General features: G+C 63.0%; 7 protein-coding genes across 7 annotated transcripts; 3 read left to right on the top strand and 4 right to left on the bottom strand.

Moving 5' to 3' along the window:
* Positions 1-279: 279 nt before the first annotated feature.
* On the top strand, positions 280-1,470 carry EMIHUDRAFT_216120 (hypothetical protein; the record flags this gene model as incomplete). Its single annotated transcript, XM_005762366.1, has 1 exon — positions 280-1,470. One exon carries the CDS (start codon positions 280-282, stop codon positions 1,468-1,470), a length of 1,191 nt encoding a protein of 396 aa, XP_005762423.1.
* Positions 1,471-3,064: 1,594 nt separating this feature from the next.
* On the top strand, positions 3,065-4,641 carry EMIHUDRAFT_216119 (hypothetical protein; the record flags this gene model as incomplete). The annotated part of the gene is made up of 3 exons (XM_005762365.1): positions 3,065-3,977; positions 4,132-4,216; positions 4,290-4,641. The coding sequence occupies 3 exons, from the start codon at positions 3,065-3,067 to the stop codon at positions 4,639-4,641; spliced, it is 1,350 nt and encodes a 449-aa protein (XP_005762422.1).
* A 311-nt stretch (positions 4,642-4,952) lies between these two features.
* EMIHUDRAFT_216118 (hypothetical protein) lies at positions 4,953-5,610 on the bottom strand (the record flags this gene model as incomplete). The annotated part of the gene is made up of 2 exons (XM_005762364.1): positions 4,953-5,060; positions 5,143-5,610. 2 exons carry the CDS (start codon positions 5,608-5,610, stop codon positions 4,953-4,955), a joined length of 576 nt encoding a protein of 191 aa, XP_005762421.1.
* Positions 5,611-8,029: 2,419 nt separating this feature from the next.
* EMIHUDRAFT_216116 (hypothetical protein) lies at positions 8,030-9,159 on the bottom strand (the record flags this gene model as incomplete). The annotated part of the gene is made up of 2 exons (XM_005762363.1): positions 8,030-8,067; positions 8,385-9,159. 2 exons carry the CDS (start codon positions 9,157-9,159, stop codon positions 8,030-8,032), a joined length of 813 nt encoding a protein of 270 aa, XP_005762420.1.
* Positions 9,160-10,552: 1,393 nt separating this feature from the next.
* On the bottom strand, positions 10,553-12,246 carry EMIHUDRAFT_437979 (hypothetical protein). The gene has a single exon (XM_005762362.1). The coding sequence runs from the start codon at positions 12,220-12,222 to the stop codon at positions 10,897-10,899; it is 1,326 nt and encodes a 441-aa protein (XP_005762419.1). The 5' UTR covers positions 12,223-12,246; the 3' UTR covers positions 10,553-10,896.
* A 172-nt stretch (positions 12,247-12,418) lies between these two features.
* On the top strand, positions 12,419-13,563 carry Rab5b-1 (GTP-binding protein). The gene is made up of 2 exons (XM_005762361.1): positions 12,419-12,779; positions 13,009-13,563. Exons 1-2 carry the CDS (start codon positions 12,483-12,485, stop codon positions 13,333-13,335), a joined length of 624 nt encoding a protein of 207 aa, XP_005762418.1. The 5' UTR covers positions 12,419-12,482; the 3' UTR covers positions 13,336-13,563.
* A 1,537-nt stretch (positions 13,564-15,100) lies between these two features.
* On the bottom strand, positions 15,101-18,334 carry EMIHUDRAFT_67811 (hypothetical protein; the record flags this gene model as incomplete). The annotated part of the gene is made up of 1 exon (XM_005762360.1): positions 15,101-18,334. The coding sequence occupies one exon, from the start codon at positions 18,332-18,334 to the stop codon at positions 15,101-15,103; it is 3,234 nt and encodes a 1,077-aa protein (XP_005762417.1).
* Positions 18,335-22,079: the final 3,745 nt, after the last annotated feature.

Genomic DNA, 22,079 nt, shown 5'->3' with positions numbered 1-22,079 from the left:
TCTTGCGAACGTACCCTCAAATCAAACTCAAAGGTTTTCAGTGTATGTAGCTCTTACGAACATACCCGAGGGTGGACTGCTGACAGGGTTTGCGATGAGAAGCGATCCGAACGTGGCATTCGGGTTTTAGGTATGTTGTTGATTAGATCACTACCGCCGTAACGCAAGAGCACTGCGACGGATCGGGCTCATGCTAGCTTGTTTCCCAAATTTTACAAACAAGAATTCCCGTTGCACAGCCGCCAAGGTCCGACCTGGTCCTGGCCTGTGCATGTGTGTATGTGTCTCGCAGCCGGCGACACTGGCCCATTCTCGCACGCGCTGGCCTCGCTCGCCGACAGTCAGTACACGAGCAGCGACGCCTTCCTCCATGCGTGTGGGCTCCTTCGGAAACTGCTGCTGAATGCCGCCGACCCGGCGAAACGGACCCTGCGCCGCGCAAACCCGCGCGTTGCCGCGGAGCTATTGAGTGTTGCTGGTGTTGAGGCGGCGCTGATCCAGCTCGGATTCCGAGACCATGGCGATGAGCTGACCATCACGGACGAGGCCGCTGCAGATGTCCACAGTGCGGTTGCTACAGTCGATTGCGCGGCAGGTAGCGTGCGTCGCCGGGCGCTGGTGTTGGCCTTGAGGCCGAGCGACCCTCTTGGCTGGAGCGCTGAGCTCCACGATCCCGCCATCCTGATCTTCAATCCCAAGTTCAAGGGAGCCGTCTTCGACTGCACACCACGGAACGGCGCGCCTTCGGGCGTGATCGCCTTCCACAACTCGCCGTTTAGCAACTTTTGGCCCTGCGGCGCCGGTGTGACTGTGAGCCATCGTGGCATGAGGCTGCGATTCGCCACGTCAGAGGCGCTGCTCATGGCCTTCAAGCAGCATTTGCTCGCTCCGAGCGGTGGCGTGCCGCCACACGAATCGCTGGCGGACGCCCTTCGCACGCAAGCTACGATCCGTACTGCGGCCGAGTCGAAGGAGGTGGCCGCAAGAGCAACGAGGCGGGTGGCCGACTACACGTGGTGGGGCCACCACGGGGTGCACGTACTGGTGGGGTCGGTCGTCTGCCTGCTCAAGTTCTCGCAGGACGAGGGCCTGCGCCGCCTCCTGCTCAGCACGCAAGGCGTCCTGCTGATTGAGGCTGCGCCGCACGACGGCGCGTGGGGCGTCGCAGCAAACTCATCAAACGCTCTGCAGGCGCCGGCGCTCGCTCGCACGTTCGGCCTGTACTCGGTTCAGCAGTCGCCATTCGAGTTTGAGTCGCGCGAGGGGCGGGTGCACACTCGGCTATGTTGTGAGGCGAACGCGCTGGGGAAGGCGCTCATGGTCGCTCGAGCCGCGATCCTTGCAGGCGTCGAGGCGACGTCGGGCATGGAGCTGAGGAGCGCCTTTGCCGCTGTTGCGAGGCACCTGCGGCTTCTCGCGCTGCCGTGTGACTGGCGCGCGGCGGAGACGCATCTGGAGGACTCCTTGTGATCGTACGCTCTATTGTACAAGGACTGCGTGAATTCTTTTTCTGTGTTAGTCTTAGTGCCAGTGCGCGCCAGTCCCGTGCCTAGTGTCGTGAGAGCGACGGGGTAAAATTCTTTTTCCTCTGGAAGGCGGCGAACGACGAACGTGCTTCGTGCTGAACAAAAAATTTAAACAAAACAACTCTCTCTCACAGCTATGACTGGCATGTTGTGCGAGTATATGGGACAAAAGCGTCGAAAATGTCCCAAAAAGCGTGTCTCGAGTTTGTGGCAGCTCCGCAGCCAGCGCGGGCTGCCGGGACGCACCACTTGCTGGATCTGTGCACTCCCTGGGTCCCAGGGAGTGCACAGATCCAACAGGAGTGAGTAGGCTCGACGCCGTACTCGAGATGGAGCTGCCACAAACTCGCCGCCGAGCGTGCCATCGAAGGCGTCCCGGCGGAGGTGATGGAGTGTGAGACCTGAGGCTGCGGAGGTGACGCCTGAGGTACCGGTCCGTGCACAGCGACTCAGCCGGCGACCGCCACGGGCTCAGACGAGACCTGTCGACGCGTTCCGGCTCAGCTTCACCGTGGTCATCGGGCGTCTGTCGACGTCAGGACCACCCATACAGCTCGCGGGTGTGAGGTCGCAAGAGCCAAGATGGTGGCGTTTGGACATCCCAACCATCACACAAGACAGCCTGTAGGTGATGGCGGGACGGCGCAGTGTTTGTGGCACTCGGCAGTAGGCACCCGCGGCACGGCCCCGCTGTTGGCTCTCGCGGGCTGCGGAACCGGCCCCAGAAGGGGACGGTCCGGGCGAGTGTGGCAGCTCCTGCGCTAGTATGGGCACCCTCTATCATAGCACTACTGATCCTGGTCATTAGAGCTGCCAGGGATAGCGTCAGGAGCCGGTAGGAGTCAAAACCCCTCATATTTGAGACACCGTGTCCCATATACTCGCACAACGAGCCGACTTTGGACCTTTGCGAGAGGTGGCGAGCGGAGCAAGCGCGGTGTAGGCGCGCCCACGCGGCGCAGCGGCTCTCCCGCGACCATAGCCCCTCCCGCAGCCGCAGCCGCGTAGCCGCAGCCCCAACTCTTGCTGCTCTTCTAGTGTCGGGTAGTGACCAGGGGGTGAGGGGACGGATTGAAGATCCCTCACACCAAGATCGTGCAGGGCGGGGACACATGTCCCTAAATCCCATCTCGTCTCAGAGTTTGACCGTTTTTATTTATTTATTTATCTCTCACAGCACACAGGCTCGACACAGGTGCGAACTGGCGTGCTAGTACTATCACCGGCACACAACACCACTAAGGTCTAAGCTGACGCGGGCCCAGTACCTCGACGAGGTGACTTGGACCACCAAGAATTGGCTAGGGCTGCAGGAGCAACGTATCTTCGTTCTTCACAGCACACAGATCACAGTGCCATCGGCATCGCAGAGCAGAGATTGTGAATGAGCTTGCCTGCGGCGAGGGCGGTAAAGTGAGCTAAGTGCCTCGCCGTCCTCGCAGGAATCGCTTAGGCGGCCGGAAAAAATGTTTTTTCTTCTGAGCAAATAACGCTTCCCCGACGGCAAGGCCACCCCACCAGTGGCGCGCACACCGGAGATGCCCATGCAGACGTCACCGCCACGTCCCTCGCCTTGCCGCCGTCTCATCAACGCGTGCTATTCGGGACGCCAGCCGGGTCCGCTGGAGTCGCCCGCGATGGCGTCGTACAACCGGTTCCTCTCCGGCCACGCCATCCATCTGCGGCAGAGCCTTCCCGTCTCAGAGGTTGAGCGATGCGAGGTTGAACTTAGCGGCAGCATGGGGAAGCGGACGGCCGCCGCGTCCTCCCTCCTCAGCCTCCACGAGTCCTTCCTCCCCGAGGCGGCGCCGTCCGACGACTTTGAGACGCTGCAGTCCCGCGTGGAGGCAGCAAGGTGCAAGGTGCCGGGATGCGGGACGGTCCTGAACCTGGTCGCCGCCTTCAACCTCGCCTTCCGGGCGCTCCTCTCCTTCGACTCCGTGCTCGGCTGCGTGATTGCAGTCGCGTCGGTCATCTTGTACGGCCGCGGCGGCGCCTCGGTGGGGCTCTCGTTCGGTCTCGACTGGAACCTGGTGTCGATGGCGGTCATCTTCCCGATCTCGCAGTGCATCGGCTGGTCCTTTGGGCGGCGGGAGATGGCCCTCTCGCTGCTGAGCACGGTCATGTCGCTCGTGACCCGGCTGTGGAGTGCGGTGCACACCTGGAAGGTCAAAGACGGCGGCGAGTGGAGGAGGATGAGCGAGCTGCTCGAGCCGCCAGCGGGGCGAGAGCAGCTGCACGACCTCTTCGGCCGGCTGCTCTCGACGCTCGTCGCCTACTTCGCCGTCCCCCGCTACATGCGCCTGCGGCACGTCATGCGCCTCTACGGCGCAGCAGAGGACCAAGCGCGGCGGCACGCGCTTGCCAACGAGTTCAAGCTGCTCGTGGACGGCTCCCTCTCGCAGCTGCAGGCGCGCAGGGGCAGATACGCGGGGCCTCCCGGACGAGCCCGTCGCCCCTCCCCCCTCCCCTCGCCACCCCCCCCCCTCCCTCCCCTTCCGCAGGCGCTCGTGCAGGAGCTCAAGACGCGAGGCCTCCAGACCAGAGAGGCGGGCCCCGGCTCTTCCACGAACCTTCTCGGGAGCGGCTCGGAGCCTTCCCATAGGCCTCCCGGGCGGAGAGGCGCACCGGCTCGACTCGTACATCTCGCAGATCGGCATCGCGTGGGAGCAGCTCACCGCCATCAAGGAGTACCGCACGCCGCAGGCACTGCGCGCTTTGTTCTTGTCCATGTCAGTTGATGTGAGTTGAGTCTAGATCAAGGAGCGCCGCACCGCAGGTGTTCCGCGCCTTCTCGCGCGTCTACGTCCTCATCATGCCCGTGCTGTACGGCCCATACTACGCCTCCATCGTCGAGGAGGCGGAGCAGTCTGGCGACGACCCCGACCGCGCGCTCCTCTTCGCCATCCTGTTCGCGTGCGCCGTCCAGCTCGCTTCGGCCGGCCTCGTCAACCTGATGATCGCCCTCGAGGACCCCTTCGCCCAAAAGACACGCTTCGCCGGCAACTTCGACCGCATACGCGTCTCGGAGATCGCCGAGGCCACGCGGAGGCACTTGCTGCTTGTCGAGCAGCAGGCGCCAGACGGGTGGGTGACCGCCTCCAGGCAACCCTAATACGTAAGGACAGTCATCCTCCTCGCCGTGGGCTCCGAGTCTGTAGTTGGTTGTGTTGGCCGTTGTGTATTCGTCATATTACATGATAAAAGAGACGACATTGGATGACGCTGTCCCCCGAGTTATCGCCAGTTATCGCTCTCCCGCTCTCTCTTCCTCTCAACTCGTCGTGCGCTCTCGTTCTGAGAGACGGCTGCGAGTAGCCTCGCGTGTTTAGCCTCGCGTGTTGCCCTGCTGTGCTGGTCCAGACACACTGCCCTGGCGCGGCCCTACCAAGGCTCGCGAGACGCCTCGCACTGCGCGCTGCACCGTCAGACCTCGCGAACCGAGCAGTCGATCCTCGAGCTCGTTCCGGCGCCTATCTCGTAATCGATCAGCGACATCGGGTCCATCAGCGGTTTGCCGTCGAGCCGCAGCTCCTGCGGGGTGGGGAGAGGGGAGGGACGAAGGCTGGGCGACAGACGCCGCGGCTGGGGGTTGGGATCGCGACTCGCGTAGCACCAGCTGGGCGTCCGCGTAGACTCCGCGCAGCGAGTCGGCAAAGTGCTCTCGCGCCAGCAACTTGACGTACTCCACTGTGAGGCCGACGTCGACGCGCGTCTCCCACTCGGCGCCCTCGAAGAGCAGCAGCAGCGAGGCCTCGCCGAGGGACACCCCCGGTCCGCACAGCCCAGGTCCAGGAGCCCACCCCCGGTCAGCCTCCATCGACTCGCGCTTCTCCTCGCTGCTCGGAAGCCTCCCCAACTTGGGCACGGCCGAGTCCAGCTGGGCCAGACTCAGCGCCTCCTCCCAGTCCAACGCCGCGTTTGCACTCGATTGCAGCACGCTGAGGAGCACGCCAAGCTTCGCGGGGCCGCCGGCTTGCTGCAGCTTGCTGGACAGCTCCGACGTTTTGACCCGCCCGTCGTCGTCCTGTGCACACGCCTCGAAGACGAACCGCAGCGCATCTCGGTCGGCTGATCCATCCATGCCGCTATTGCCTCACCACCACGGCCAAAATCGTCGGCGGCAAAAAGAATTTTACTCGCAACACTGGGCACGGGACTGGCGCGCACTGGCACTAACACAGGTACACCACTGGAGCCGCCTCAAAAAGAATTTCGCTCGCTTGCGCACCCCCCCTAGCTAGGGGTCAGGGCTCTCTAGCCCGTAGCCCGATGCCGATCATCCGGCTCGCTGGGTGCGCTTCTCAGCTCCCCGGCCCTGGATGTGAGGTTAATGACTGCACTCCAAGTGCTCCAAGTGCTTGGCAAAACAAGACACAGAGCTCACACAGAATCACAGCAAAAAGAGGTGATTAGTAACTGAGGAACTCTCTCTCTCTCTCTCTCTCTCTCTCTCTCTCACAGCAGACATCGTCGACGAGCCGTTGCTTCCTGCCGATGCTCCGCCAGGCCGCGCGTCGGCTGCATCGCCAGCGGCAGGGTCTCCAACCACTGGCTCGCTGCAGTTGGCGTTGTGCTCGAACCGGTGGGCAGCTGGAAAGCTGTGGAGCTCGCTCGTGTCTGCGTACCCGCCGCGCGTCGCCGCTGCCGCCACCCTCGCGTTTCGCTCGCTGCCTGGCGCAACGGCGGACGAGGCGCCGCTGAGTGAGCTCGTGGGGAGGTTGTTGCCACCACTGGTCTGCGCACGCCTCTCTGCCTGGCCGGCAACCGCGGTGTTGCCGTACGGCGGGTTCGTGCAGTGGCTGGCAGATTTCTTTTGCGGCGCGTGGGACGAGGCTGCTGACGACAGCCCCTTTGCCTCCCTCGTGCGCCTCATGGCCCAGCCCACCACGCTGCGCTCGGAGCAGGACAGTCTGTCAGCGAATCCGAGCTTGCTCGAGGTGGCAGGATCGGCGCTGCTCCGCGACAAGCGGCGCTACCGCAAGCAGCCCAAGGCGAAGGCAACGGTGCCAGAGGACGCGGAGAGCCTCCGCAGCGACGCGCTCCACCGCCTTGCGTCGATTGTCGACTCGCTCTCTGCTCTCGAGCCAGGGGTGGAGGCGGGCTCGACGGCGGTGAAGGAGACACTCCGTGGCATGTTCGCTGCAACCTGCCGCGTCGAGGATGAGCACGAGCCGCTCCACGTCGTCCTCCCGCCCGAGCTGCACGTGAGCGCGGCCGAGGACGTCCTCGAAAAGACGTACCGGCTCGAGATGCAGGGGATGCTGCGGGTGGAGGGGCCGGACGCCCCAGCAGACATGGCCCACACAAAGCCCACGTTCGAGCACTTGCCACACGGTGGTGCCGTGCTGGCTTCGGGCCGCTGCACCTTTGACGATTGGGACTACTTTCTAGACGAGACGGCGCCAGATGCGTGGCGCGAATGGCTGCACTGCCTCCGCTGGCTCTCGGTGGGCAGCAGCAGCTCCGTCCTCTGCCGACCGGAGACGCTGCTCGAGTCTGGCGAGACCACCATGCGCTATGAGGTGCTGCTCGAGCGCGAATTCTCCGCCGGCGTGCTGCGGTGCGCGCTCACGGCGATGCAAAGCAACGGGGATGCAGATGGAGAGGCAGAAGCAGAGGGCGACGATGCTGACGCGATTGCTGCTGAGGGTGCGGGCGAGGACATGGCGGCGACGGAAGACCAGGACACAACAGACGAAACCGCAGCGGACTGCACCGAGGTGGCACGCGAAGGGGCTGAGCGGAAGGCGCCCCGCCTAGACTGGAGCTTGAGCGCACTGCAAGTGCAAATCTCTCCCTCGTTCGTTCCTCCCGGCCCGCTCGCGACTTGGCACGACACCGAGCCTTTCAAGCCACCGGACGGTGGCACAGAGCAGGAGGCTGAAGACGATTATAGGGCGGCAACACCGAGAGCCGACGACGGTTGAGCACTCGAGAGCACACTCACTCGCCGCACAGTGTACGTGCACACACACAACCGGGACCGCATGAGACTGCACTGATGTTTTCGATAGATGTAGATCCGTGCGAGATTACAAAATGGATCAACGAAAGGAGGCCGCGAGAGCCATGCCGCGAGCGCGGCGCGCGGCGACTTAGTGTCTTGTCTCTCTCTCCCTATATCCACAATCCAGTCCCTATCCAACCCCCCACGTGTCCTCGACCGTCCCACCTAGCAGCCACCCTCCCCACGCGTCCACCCTCCGTCCCATCTAGCAGCCACTCACAATGCATGCCGTCGCCGCCTCCCCCTCGCCGCCGCCGCCGCCCTCGCCGCCGCCACCCTTGCCGCCGCAGCCGGCAGCCCTCGCCGCCCCGCAGCCCTCATCGCCGCCTCCGAGCCCGCCGCCTCCCTCGCCGCCTCCAGAGGCCGTCGGCGTCGCCGCCCCCACCGACTTCTTGAAGACCCCCCTGACACCAAGATACCCGACGCGGCACGCCGAGAGTGCAAGCCAAAGACGGGCCAGGTGCAGGCGAACGCGCAGCTCGTCGCCCGTCTGCTAGGAAAGCTGCCGATGCAGCCGCACAAGTGCGAGGCCTATGGGTGGGCCCCGCCGTGAAGTCTGATCTCTGAACTGTGAGCCCCAGCCTGAACAGACCGGGCGGGCGGTGGCCGGCTGGCCGCGGGGGAGGCCGCGCAGGGCCGCGCACCCCGGGCGGTCCCCGCGCCCGCAGGGCCGAAGGTCGCCGGAGCGGAGCGAGCTCTCACAGTTCAGAGCTCACGAGTCAGAGGCTCTGCGCTCTCTCTGTGCGAGTTACGACTTACGCACTCTGCGTGTCGGACCGCGGCGTGCGTTGATCGTTTCAAAAGTGGGCGCGGTCAGAACTCAGATCACAGATGGTTCACAGTGTCACCTGCCCGCGCCTCCCCCGCGCCACACTCTCGCGGGCGGCGAAAGAAGAACCAGCTCGAGACGTGGTCTGCCGTGATGAAGACCTGGTGGACGTCGTCCTTCTGCTTGGCGACAAACTCGACGACGGCGCGGCGAACGCCCGGCCAGATGAGGTCGTGGCCCAACAGCACGCCGCCGCGGCACACCTTGCTCCACCATAGGCCCATGTCCTCCTTGACCGACCTGTAGTCGTGCCTCGCGTCCACGTAGACAAAGTCGAGCGAGCCGTTGCGCACGAGCTGAGCCGCCTCGACAGAGGTGTTGCGGAGCACACTCACGCGGCCCGCGGTGAACTGCCCCTCGAGCCGACTCTTGGTCTTGCTGTAGATGCCGTCAAAATCGCTCTGCGACGTGATGCAGTGCTTGTCCCGCTCATGCTTGACGCAAGGCTGCGCGAGGTACGGGTCAAACCCAATGTGCCGCCTGCCCGAGGGCCACGCCTTGAGAATCAGCTTGGAGAAGTCTTCTATCCAAACACCCAGCTCGGCAGAGTCGCCGCGGTAGCCAAGCTCCTGCATCAGCCGCGGCAACAGCAGCCGGTCGTCTTGCGGCACGTATGCGCAGGGCACGCCCGCATGCCGGACGTCGGGGCACACGAAAGCCTCGCGCCCCCTCCGTTTCCAGGGATACGTGTGGTGACGGCTGTTGAGGACGCGCCGCGTCGTCTCCTCCGCCCACATTGTGTAGTTGCTCACGCAGGGCGGCGCCGAGCAACTTGCTCCTGCGGCGTCGAGCATATATGACGACGAAGAATTAAACAACGGAGTGTGTAAATAAGTGCTGCCGAGCCCACACAGGACGGCGCCTCGTGCAGTGCGGGGTGTGAAATGCGGATTGATATGTGAACATGGGGAGGCGAGCTAGCCCCCGCACACAAGGCTAAACACAAGGGGGGGCCTAGTCGACGCGGAAGGCGTGGAAAACGCGTTGATATAGATGAATGGTGAAAGCAGAGAGTTTGGTGTTGGTTGTGCTTGCCCTTCGTGTTGGGTCATTCACGCTCAATAGCTGCAATTTGCTCTCCATGTCACCCGAGGCGGCGGCATGCGATTGCCCTACTCGAGAGGAGCCCAAAGTTGCTCTCGTTTATAGTTGGAGTAATAAAATACAGGCCTCTCGCAGAGCATGACACAACAAGGGCGCGGACTGGCGCAGACTAGCACACACACCGGCACATTATAATTGATGAGTGGTGGATGGTCTAGCACACACACCGGCACATTCTAATTGATGAGTGGTGGATGGTATTGCTAAAATGTGCGTGCTCCACACGCGGACGCACATCCTTCAACGACAACAACAAATTTCACCAATCTATTGTATCTTGCAATCTCTCCACACAAACCAGCCTCGTCCGGCACCACACGGAGGTATGCGTCCTTAGCTTTGCGCGACGGGCGCTGTCTGTGACAGTGGCTGGCACCCTGCAGGGAAGGCGACCTGTTCGGGACACGTTGTCAAGGGCACGCGGAGCCATCCCTGCGCGCGCCTGCGGAGAGGTCCTCATTACGGAGAGGTCCTCACATCAGCTAGGTCCTCACTGTGCGGTGCCCCCCCCCCCCCCTCCCCCCAAATTCTTCACCCAACTTCCCACCAACAACTACCCTCCATGCACCCTCCGGTCAGATCACGAGTGTATTTTAGGAAGTTCATGGGGCACGAGAGAGCCATACCCGTGACAACACTGTCGCGGCCAGAGGTCCTCTCACTACGGAGAGAGGTCCTCACACACACGCACGGCCACAGCGAGCGGTGTGTTCACACCTCCCGTGCGCACTCGCAGATCACCATGGGAGGAGCCAGGGCAAGCAAGAGAGAGCCACAGGGGGAGGCGAGCTAGTCCCCGCACATCAAGGCTAAGCCCAAGGGGGCGGTTGACCGTGTAACATGCGTTGATTAACAGGTACGATACATAGTGAAAGCAGCGAGTTTTGGTGCGTGGCGGTCATTTTGGTGTAGGTAGCTCGACACGAGTTCATTTTAGTAAATAGCTCGACACGCAATCCACTACATCATGATCAATCACCTTGCGATTTCTCCCTCCCTCAACCTTCTTCACGCTTTTGTTCACGCCTGACAGAGCTGCAATTTACTCTCCATGTCATCTGTAGGCACTGCCAGTGTGTCCTTGCGGCCAGTGTGTACTGTAAAACTCGGCTACCAAGCTCCCGAAACGAGCCCCAGAATGTATCTCGCTGTCCCCTCCTCCCCCCTCCCACCGTGGGACTCCCAGCCTCACACGATGACACGATCGGGTGTGCGCCGACAATCGCACCACCACAGAGACACACATGCGCATGCACACAGCCGCGGGCGATTGGCCGGTACCAACTCATAGGGAGCGCGAGAGTCGACAGTAGCTCCGGCTCTCGTCGCCGCGCCCCGACTAGCAAATGGGGCGCCACGCACGGCTCTTCTCCCCCCCGCCGGCGGCCGACGAGAGAGAGAGCGAGCGGCGCAAGAGGGCGCGCCGGCTAGCCGAAGACGCGGAGGGCAGCGCTGAAGGCGCCGTGGCTCAGCTGCGCGACCGGCAGCGCCACCGCCGCGCCGATCAGCGCCTGCTCAGCGCGCGTGTGCCGCGCGCCCGCCAGAGGCTGTGGGCGGGCGGGCCCAAACTCGAGGGGCGGGTTGCTCTGGCGGTAGTTTCGCTTGAGGCCGAGAGTGCCCGTCGCCTCGTCGTCATCCCGCTGCTGCCCGTGCCGCACGTACACGCCCGACGACACGTACTGCTGCGAGCCCGCCGCCCTCCCCTCCCAGCCCGCAAAGTACAGGCTGCCCTCCGCCTCCTCCGCACGCGCAAACCACTCGCGGAAGAGGGCACCCCCGCCGACCGACGAGGGCGACGCCGCGCCGCCGCCGCCGCCGCGCGCGCGCAGGGCCTCGTACCCCTCCGCCGCCGCGCGCGTCGCCTCCGCCCGCACCGCGCGGCAGAGAAGCGCCTCGCCGCCCGGCAGAGACTGTAGCGCGCCGAGCAGCGGCGAGGGAGGGAAGGAGTGGCGAGCGAGGGCGCGGCAGCGGCCGGGCGCGATCGGCTGCACGCTCACCTCCTCGCCCAGCCGCGGCTCGCTCGCCGACGACCGCGCCACCGTCGGGCCGTCGAAGCTCGCCTCCCCGAGGGCGGCGCCGGCAGACAGGGCGCGCAGCAGCGGGCTGGCGGCGGCGAGCGGCTCGGCGTCGAGTCGGTGCGCCACCACGGCGGCCCAGTCGCACTCGTAGTCGAGCACGGTGCAGACGGACAGCCCCTCCGCAGGGGCCTCGGGCAGCCGACGCCCGTCCGCCGAGAGGGCGTTGCCGCGCCACACCCACAACGCGCCCGCGCGCTCCTCGACGGCGTAGCTCTCGCAGCTGGCCGTCCTGGCGGGCACCTTGCCGCCGGGGATGGTGGGGATGCTCGTGCACCGACCCTCCTCCCCGAACGCCCAGCCGTGGTAGAAGCAGCGCAGCTGGCCCTCCTCGACGTCGCCCATCGAGAGCGGCGCCGACCGGTGCGGGCACACGTCGGCGACGGCGACCGGCGCGCCGAGCCGGTCGCGGTAGAGGACGATGGGCTCGCCAAAGAGGCGGGTGGCGAAGGGACGCTCCGTCCCCAGCTGCTCCGACAGCGCGACCGGGTACCAGCGCGCGGTCATGCCGCTGTGCCCTCGCGGCTCGGCGGCCGCCGCCGCCGAGCCGACCGCGGTCGGGAGAGAGAGCCCGAGCTCCGCCACCATGCACGGCGGTGGCGAGCGCGAGGCGGGCGCGGCGGGCGCGCGCGCCGCCGCCTGGTAGCCGGCAGCCAGCGCGATCACAAAGTGCTCCATTGTGTGTGGGCGAGCGAGCCGGCGCAGGGTGGTGAATTGCTCGGCTCGCTGTTTCATTAACGGTGCCACCAGTACACGCAATCACAGACAGGGACGCGGGATGCTGAAACGAGAGGAGAGAGACACGTGGGTTAGATTTATCTTTTAGATATCTTTCACCGCACACCGGCGCGGACTTTCTTTGTTTCTAGAAGGACTTCGGCGGCAGGCCGCCCCTCCTGTCTCTGTCAACCCCCGCAGCTCCGCGTCCCCCCCCCGCAATGGCAGCGGCCGCCCCGCCGGCCAGCGGTCGCGTCTTCCAGTTCAAGCTCGTGCTGCTCGGCGACAGCGCAGTCGGGAAGAGCTCGCTTGTGCTGCGCTTTGTGCGCGGGCAGTTCTTCGAGTACCAGGAGTCCACCATCGGCGCTGCGTTTCTGACGCAGACGGTCGCGCTCAACGACACGACCGTCAAGTTTGAGATTTGGGACACGGCCGGCCAGGAGCGGTACCACTCGCTCGCGCCCATGTACTACCGGGGCGCTGCTGCAGCAATCGTCGTGTACGACATCACAAACAGGGTGCGCGAGCGCGCGCCCGCTGCACGCGCCCTCGCGAGCGCGCCGCCCCGGCGCCCCCCCGGCCGTACCCCCCTCCAGCCATTCCCGCGCGAGGGCCGGCTCTGCACGCGCCTGCTGCGCGCGTCTGCCGCGCCGCGTGCGCTGCGCGCGCCCTGCGCGCGCGTCTGCCGCGCCGCGGCCGTCCTCCCCTGCGCCCGTCGCGGCCTGAGGAGCGTTCGCTGCCGCGCAGGACACGTTCCAGCGCGGGAAGCAGTGGGTGAAGGAGCTGCAGAGGCAGGGCAACCCAAACATCGTGATTGCGCTTGCGGGCAACAAGTCTGACTTGGCGTCCAAGCGCAAGGTGGAGCCGGAGGAGGCGGAGTCGTATGCGAGCGACAACGGCATCTTCTTCATGGAGACGAGCGCGAAGACGGCGACCAACGTGAACGAGCTCTTTGTCGCGATCGCGCGCAAGCTGCCCAAGAACACGCCACAGCCGCGGCCGGGCGGCTCGGGCATCGTGATTGCGGGGCAGAACGGGCAGGCTGCCGCGGAGGCGAAGAAGGGGTGTTGCTGAGGTAAAGGGGACGCGCGGGTTGCAGCGGTAGGGGCAGGAGCTGTTCGGAGAGAGGCCAGCGTGGAGAGATTGCGTGCCGGGCGAGGTAGGGTGTGCGCCGTCCATCTAGGGCCCACGCGGAGAGTGGATGCGTGCGGCTCGCCCAGCCGCGCACGCCCGACTGCCGACACGAAGCTATATTTTGCCGTGTGTACTTTCTGTGACCAAATATTAAAATATTTACCACGCACTGACTGACCCACTGAACTCTGTGTAACAGTCCTAACAGGGTGTGTACGCGGCGGACTGGGCGACTGCGCCAGGACTGCGCGCGGGCGCGGTCTCTGCCAGGGGGCACACCGCACACGGCGACGCTGTATACTATTCAAGCCATAATCTGCGGCCAGATAACGAGACGAACGACACCGCGCGCAGCCGGCGGCATCGAGCATCGCCATCGGCGGACGGACCCGGACGGGGCGCCGCGCCATCCCGATCCGCCATCTCGCGCGAGAGATACTCGCGCGCATGCTCGCGCGATATGTGCCGCACGACACCCACACACGGTACGACGTAGCGCCCTGCGACGTAGTTAATATCCAGAGAGGGAGATAACGAGTGGAGACCTATGTCATCGCGTGACCATGCGGCACCGCTGAGCGCGCCGTGCCGGGCTGTCAATCGCATACAGCTGCGCGTTTCGCAGCGTGTGCATGTATTGCAGCGTCCGCTCATCCGCCCAAGGTGCGCTCTCGAGGTCATCGCCCGCTGCCTCGTACACGCGCCGCATATTCTCGCGCAGCGAATCCGCCGACAGCAGCCCGCCGAGCTGCTCTGCAGTACCAACCCACCAGTCGGGCTCGGCGGCGAGGAGGCCGTCGGCGGCGCACGCCTCGTAGTGGCGGTCCTCCAGCCAATCGGCCACGAGGAGATTCTGGCGGAGCGTCACGTCGAGAAGCACGTCCGCATCGGAGACCGCCGAGGGTCCCGCCGGTCGAAAGACCAGAAAGGTGTGCACGGTGCCCGCCTCACACCGCCAGAGCGTGCCCCGCACCCCGCCCACGGCAATGTCGGCCCAATACCTCCCGAGCGGCCCGGGCAGCCTACCCGCGGCGGAATGCAGTCCCGACATGCCGTCCCGAAATCCGCCATGCGCTGCCTCGCGAGCGAGTTTCCGCGCCCTTTGCTTCTCGTCGTCGGTAGCCTGAGCCGGTGGCTGGAGAAACCACGCCGCCATGAGCCCGTAGAATCTGCCGACGCCCTTTGTCGCGTTGACTTCTGCCATGCTGGAATCGAATCCGAAGCGTGCCTCGATCAGAGCGGCGGCGAGAGCCGAGTAGTAGGTGCAGCAGCGGGCGCGGAGGTGCGCTCCAGCCGCAGAAGAGAAGCATGGATCCCGCGAGCCCAACGCCAATTCGTTTGCGTGCACTGCTCGTATCCCCGTCTCGACCTCGCTCGCGACCAAGTCGGACAGAGTCGCGACGACGTGATCGAGCGCGGTTTGATCGAGCGGCCGAGCGAGAGCAGTGTAGAGCGTCAGCAGCGCGTGTGCCACGCTTCTCATTCTCTCTCCGCTCGGCCCACGCCGCTCTAAGCTCATAAATAAATAAATACAACGGACACGCTCTAAGCTCATGTCAGACCCCAGTCGCATGACTGCTCTATTTATTTATTTATTTAGACCCCAGTCGCCGCGAAGTTTTTCTTTTCTCTGTCCTTTTCGGAATAGTGGACCATCAATCCCTCACTCGAGTAGAAGGAGAGGTTTCCCCCCTCCCATTGATTGCTAGGCCGCCTTCTTCTCCTCGACCTCGACCGACTTGACCTTCAGGTCCTCTTCCAGCTGGCCGACCGACTTGGCCGTCGACTCGAGCTTGAGCACGCCGTTGGACAGGCGCGTGATCGCGGTCTCTGTCTGCTTGCGCCGGTCCGCAAGCATGCTCTTGAAGAGGGCAATCAGCTCGAGGAACGACTTTGGCGTCGTGTAGTTGTAGCGGCGCTCCACCCGCGCGTACTCCTCCGACTTCTCGTTGACGGCGAGGAAGGAGTATGGCATAAAGTTGGAGACGGCGAGGCGGACGTCGTCATCGCCGAGGTCCACGTCGGAGAGGAAGCGGTTCGACACGGACACGAGCGCCTCCTCCGGCCAGGGCTGGAACCAGTCGATGACGACGCAGTTGACCAGCGCAGGGAAGCGCCGCGTGCGCACCTTGATCGGGTCGCCGATCGGTGAGAAACAGAGGATGACGTGCAGGTTCTGCACCACCTGCTGGATGAAGTAGTCCCAGCATGAGCTCCGCGTGTCGGGCAGGCCGGCGCGCTTGACGGCGGGACGCACGCCGTTGATGATGTCGTCCATGTCCTCCGCCGGGAAGAGGCCGGGAATGTTGCCCGATGATAGCAGGTCGTTCATGAAGACGAGGAAGCGCTCGTCCGCGATCTGCTGGTCCGTGAAGATGAACGAGATGCCCTCGCCCTTGAGACCGGCCTTGCGGTACATGACCTGCAGGTCCGCCTTGAGGTCGTTGACTCCGTAGCGGGCGGTGATGACCACCTGGAACGCGGAGTAGCCGGACACAAACGTCGCGAGCCGGGCGAGCGACTGCTTGCCCGAGCCGCCGACGCCGACGAGTAGCGCGTGGCCGCCAGGCGACTCGATGATGCGCGAGATGCGCGCGACGTGGCGCATCGCGTCCTCGAAGAGCACCAGGTTCATGACTGCGTTCTGCTCGTTGTACTCATCAAGCGCGCCGTTGAGCAGGCCTGACAGGTCGTTGAACGTCGGGCAGCGGTCGTAGCACTTCTCGCCCACGCCGCCAGCAAAGTGGCAAAAGATGAGCGGCTCGGCCATCAGCGTGGTCGGCGACATCTCCTTGAAGAACTTCTTGGCCTGCTCGGCGGCGAGCTCCTTGTACTTTTTCAGGTCCTCCTTGGAGACGAGACGGTCGCCGTAGATGCGTTCCGACTCGTGCAGCCACAGCTGGCCCATCTTGAGGGGGTCGCCAAATTGCGCCGGGTTGGCGTTGAGCAGCCCCTGGAAGACTCCGGCCATGTGCCGAATGTTGAACTCGTAGTGGAAGTTGGAGGCCGTCTTGCGGAAGGTGGCGGAGACGCGCTTGTGAAGCATCAGCCCGGCCTGCACAATGCGCTTGCCAAGCTCCTTGACCTCCTCGTTAAACTTGGACAGGTGGCCGAGCAGGAAGGTGGAGTAGATGCTGTTGAGGCACTCTCCCGACGGAAAGTTGATGGCGAAGGTGTTGAACCGGCGCTGCAGGCGCGGGTTGACGATGAAGGAACCGGCCGTCGGGTTCATCGCCGCCAGGTACTGCGTGTTGAGCAGCACCTTCTGCTGCAGCTTGTTTAGGTCATAGATGTGCCCGTAGTCGACGTGCTGCCGCATGAGCGAGATGTTCGACGCGGTGTTGTAGGCGTCGAGGGCCGCCATATTGAGGTCGTCCACAAAGTAGATGAGCTTCTTGTTGCCGGGTGGGCCGTAGTTCTTCCCCGCCTTCTTCTCGAGCGGCGCCTCCAGGATCTTTTGGAACATATTCGCGTTGGTGTAGTAGTTGATGTTGACGAGTTCAGCAGAGTACTCCTCGGGCAGCAGCCGCAGCTTGCCGTTGATGATCGCCGTCTTGCCGCAGCCGGCGCCTCCGACGAGCATGGCACCGTGCTTGTTCTTGATAAGGTTGTCGAGCCAGTACGAGATGGCCACCGTCTCCGAGGTGGGCACCGTCACCTGCCCCATCGGCGTCGTGGCGGAGTCGAACGCAATCTCCGGGACGATCTCCGTCCACGGCGTGAACTCATGCTTGGTCTGATCAACGAAGCAGTCGAAGACCTCACCGCGGTGGGGGAACTTGACCGTCTTCCACGTATCCTTCCAGTACTGCGAAAACTTCTTGCGGTAGTCGACGCCCGAGGTGATGGACATGGCTCCACCAAACGCCCACACACACGCGAGCACAAAGTAGATTTCGAAGTGCTCCGCGCCGGCGACACCAACGTTCTCGACGACAAGTAGGTCATCAAGCAGGTTGCAGAGCGCCTGGACGAGGCCAAAGTCGAGCAGGTTGGGGAGCATGTGCTTGTAGTTCATGCGCAGCTCGAGGAGGACCGCCTCGCAGTACTTTGCGAAGAGCTCCTCCAGCTTGGCCTTGCGCGCCGCCTTGGCTTCCGCCTTGACCTGGAACGGCTCCTCCTCCGTGTAGTGATCGATCCACGACTGGACGTAATTCTTCCACTGCTGCGCCTCCGAGATGAAGAGGATGCCTGCGCGGGTGACAGTCGCCGGCGAGGCGAAGGCCAGGTCTCGGATCTCGAAGATCATGCGCATGTGGCCGAGGAGGCGGATGCGCTCGTTGGAGGCGAGCGTGAGCAGTCTGTTGTCGTCCATGACCGAGTTCATGTTCTCGATCCAGTTCGCGTCGAGGTCGCCGTCGAGGATGATCCACTTTGGGTTCGTGTCGGGCATCGTGGCCAGGTCGCGCATCGTGTACGAGAGCAGGCCGTCCTTCCACTCGCGGGTCGCCAGGTTGATGAAGCCATAGAGCTCGTTGGGCGTGATCGACTTTGGGTTGATGTCGCGGTAGATGGTCTTGCCGCGCTCGCCGCCCCGGGTCCACACCTTGGCGAGCGTGGACCAGGTGCTCGATTTGTTGTTCCCAGAGGTGCCGATGATGAAGATACAGTGCCGGATGTCTAGCAGGTCCTGCGTGTCGACGACGTTCTGCACAAAGTAGTCGCTCGGCTGCAGCTTCTGCTCGACGGCGACGGTCTTGATCAGCTCCTCAAACTCATAGTTGCGCTTGCGCGGCATGGCGTCGAAGACATCGGCAAACAGGTCCTTCAGGAGGCCCATGAAGACGACCATGTCGTCCTCCACGATCTTTGGCAGGTTGAAGTCGCGGAGCGCGCGCATGAGCAGGCCGGCCTCGGGCTGATCCGGCTCGGCGCGAAGGAAGGTGCCGGCGACGACAAGCACCGACTTGATGGCGCGCAGGCCCCAGTCGTAGTGCATCTGCTTAGAGAGCAGGTCCTGGTTCAGTTTGTAAAAGGTGAAGAACTTCTTTGCTAGGTCGTTTGCCGTCGTGTAGCCCTCACCCTCTCTGCTACCCTCTCTGCTACCCTCTCTGCTACCCTCTCTGCTACCCTCTCTGCTACCCTCTCTGCTACCCTCTCTGCTACCCTCTCTGCTACCCTCTCTGCTACCCTCTCTGCTACCCTCTCTGCTACCCTCTCCTGACGACTCCTCTGAGCAGATTCGAACTGGCGACCAAAAGCTGAGTGAGGTGCCGCCACTCCCCCATGACAGTAGTAGTCTAAGTTCTGAGCCTCGCGGCTTAACGGGTCTAAGTGTGGCTAGCCACGCTGGAGTGCTTACGCGGTCTAAGATCAGCGGGAGCCTCTTACACCGGCTAAGTCGGCCATGGCACGCGATATACGGCGCTCGCGCCCAAATTTTCTTCGCCTGCGCGGCGGGCGATCGATCCTCCTCATGCTCAGCAATCGCCGCCTCAGCATCCTCCTCTTCCGATTCTCGTTGCTGCTTCTTGAGCGCACTTCGGCGACATCTAGCCAAATAGTTCTCACAAATAGCCTCAAGCTCAAACAAACGCATGTCAGAGAAGCCTGTGTATGCTGGTCCTCTTTGAACGATCCGCGCGTGAGGTAGCATAGGGCCTTGTTGGCAGCAGCCAGCTTGTTGCGCTGCTTCGTTGCGATGAGCTGATTGGGATCGCAGAAGTGCATGCCAAGCACCGCCACGATCTTGAAGCAGAACACATCGCAACCGCATCGTCCGCACTGCCATCGGCATGCCGCGCCCGCCGCTTCGCCGCAGCCGCCTTAAGGCACGCATAGCGGCAGCACATGGTACGGGTGCGCGTACTTGAGCAGGCGTTGCGCGCCCGCAGTAGCGCACTGGCCCTGGGAGACGGCGATATGGCGTCGTGCGCGGCATACGCTAGTCGGGACCGCGTCCAGGTATTTTTCGGGTAAACCTGGACTTTTGCAGGTATACCCGGGTTTTACCCGGAGTTGGCCTCGTGAAGCCGGTGATGATAGGCCCCGGCCTTCCGCGTCTAAGTCTGAGCCCGGCTCCGTGCGGGAGCTAAGTTGAGCGCTCGCTCGCTGCAGAGGCTAAGTGTAGAGCGACCCTCTAGCCCTACTACCCAACCATTATGACATCATTTCCTGAATTGCCCACCACCACCCAGGGCGGTAGGCGCGCTAATAGAGAACCTGAACTAAAGTAAATTGAACGAAAGTATAAAGAAGAAGATCAAGCATCGCATGTACCATGTTTCATTGCAATGATTTTCAATATATCATGCTTAGTCGGCTTATCACAGTCGCTAGCTGCCTTTGAAAACTGAACAGTTTTTTTTTCCTTGTTAGCTTGCTAGTATGTTTGATATTCATGTGTCAATCATTGTAACATCACACTTCTAATCCTCTATCGCATCCTCTACCACTCCCACCACCACAGCTAGCTGTGGTGGTTCCGAAAAACAGGTGCGCGGGACCTCAATCCGCAACGGTAGCGAGATAGGTGCTCGCATATACTATATGCAAGCACTATCGCTAAAATCTGGCAAAATGAGGCCACAGCCCCGCTGATGCACTGTCTGCTAGCGGGCAGCAGCAGCACGGCTCGGCACCGCGCTCGGTGGCGTTTTGCTGACCTCAAACGTCAAAGCACAGCCGTTTCGCGATGGCTGAGAGAGAGCTGTGCGCCTGTGCAATCCACGCGCACGCTACCAGCGGAGGATGGTGTGCTGCTTTGGCGCGGTGCTGAGAGGTACGCGCGGCGCTGCAACTACAGCGCATAGCTCTAGGCAGCACCTCGAAGTCGACGTTCGTGGCGATTCGCGTCGAGCGGACCGGCTGCGAGCCAGGTGGGCTACGAGCGAGTGCAACCACGACGGCAGCTGTCAATCTCTGAGACACAACAGCTGCCGTCGTGATTGTCAAAGATGGTGCGTTTGGCAAAGCAGGTCACCAAACGCGAGCGATCGAGTCGGCGCCGGCGGCTCGCGTCTCGCGTCGAATAAGAATTTGACGATGCGTTCTGCACGACACGGGGCACGGGACTCGCGCGCACTGGCTTTGAAAGAAAAACACTTTTCAGTGAAGAATGTTTGTCAAGGAAACCGAGTCACCACGCACATCTACTGACACGGAAGTATGCACACTGTTCCAATATGAACATCTTCAGAGACGCGCTACTCAACAAGTCCTCAGCTACTAACAACATGCGGCAGATCAGCGGCCGTCGGTGGGGCTAATCCTTGTACTCAACTGGGTGATCTAGTAAGGCATGTCGAAACTTTTGTTGTTGGTCAGCAGCATGTTCGGATGCACCGCCAGCTGCGCCTGCTGCTGCGCAGCGTGCCTGCGGAAGCCTTTGTCGCGGTACTTGACGATCCGGTACACGAACTGCTTGACAGTGTCCTCGAGAGCGGATGCCCACTCATGCGGCGACATCTCCTCAAACGGCTTTACATCGGGAGCCTCCTGCGCCAGGTTGTTCAGGTGCGCGTAGACGAAGTTGTTGATGTCGAACGCATATGGCGTGTACGCAATGATATTCCCGAGAAGGCAGGTGCGCGTGTGCGCACTGCAGTCAAAGACAAAGCCGCCGCCATTGGCGTCACGCGCACGAAGCGCCACCTGGCATGGAATCAGGTCGAAGTACTTCGTCGATGCCTGTGTGGAGGACGACATGCACCGTAATCAGCACCAAACCATCGGCCGAAGCAATAATCAACGAGTTTAAGCGCAAAATGAGCACTTTCCTCAACCAGCCGCGCTTCTCGAGCGATGCGAAAATCAAGTGGCAGATCCGCAGGGCGCACGAGCACACCGACCCGTTGTACCTCTTTGGGTACGCCTGGAAGCAGCACCTCAGATACACGAACCTCGACGAGTTCTTCCACACGCGGGTCGGCCAGATGCTCACGCCGGACTACCTCAAAGCCGCCTTCAAGCACTACCGCTCGACGGCGCACGAAAACGAGGGTGGGGAAGCTAGCGAAAAGGCGCACGCCGGACCAGGCGAGAAGCGGAAGGTGCCCCTGCTGACGCGCGCGAACCTGCTGCCCGAGATGGAGTACTTCGACCACGATCAAGGCTTCACACCTCTGAACCTCTCCGTCGCCAAGCTCGCCTCCCTCGCCACCTCCCAAGGGTTCTGGAAGCCGCACTCCATGTTCGTGTCAGGAACCACGCAGAAGCCGTCGCCTGTCTGCCAGAACATCTGGTTCCGCATCCGCCGCGATCGTTCCAAGGCGGCGCGCATGGATTGGATGAATAAGCTGCTCTACGGTCCGGAATATGGCCCCGAGGACGACATGGCGATTGAGCAGGCTCTCACGGCACACAACGACGGGCCGGCGCCGTCAGTGACCAACCCACTGACATACGCGGAGTGCGTGCATTCGATCCGCACCGGTGTGCTGCCCACGGGCCAGGTGCTACAAACCGGTCGATGGCTACACAGGGCGCTCGGTTCTCATCGACCTGCACGGCTGCCCGGCTGCAAAAGAGGTTGCGAGCGCGCTGGGAGGCAACGAGATGCGCACCCTCTTCGCGGCGCACTTGGACATGCAGCCGACCGCGAGCGCCAACGGGAGTGCACTCACTGCCGCTGCTGCGGCCCGCCTACTGGCTTCTGCTGCTGAGCCGTTCGCCCTCAGCCTGGCAGATGTCAAGGCGCGACTGCTCCACCCGACGCTTCTGGATCAGGTGGGCCGCATGCTCTA

This window comes from Emiliania huxleyi (genome assembly GCF_000372725.1).
Source record: "Emiliania huxleyi CCMP1516 unplaced genomic scaffold EMIHUscaffold_68, whole genome shotgun sequence".
Lineage (NCBI taxonomy): Eukaryota > Haptophyta > Isochrysidales > Noelaerhabdaceae > Emiliania > Emiliania huxleyi.
The sequence above is the reverse complement of the archived record's forward strand: the minus strand, read 5'-3'. Positions and strand labels throughout refer to the sequence as shown.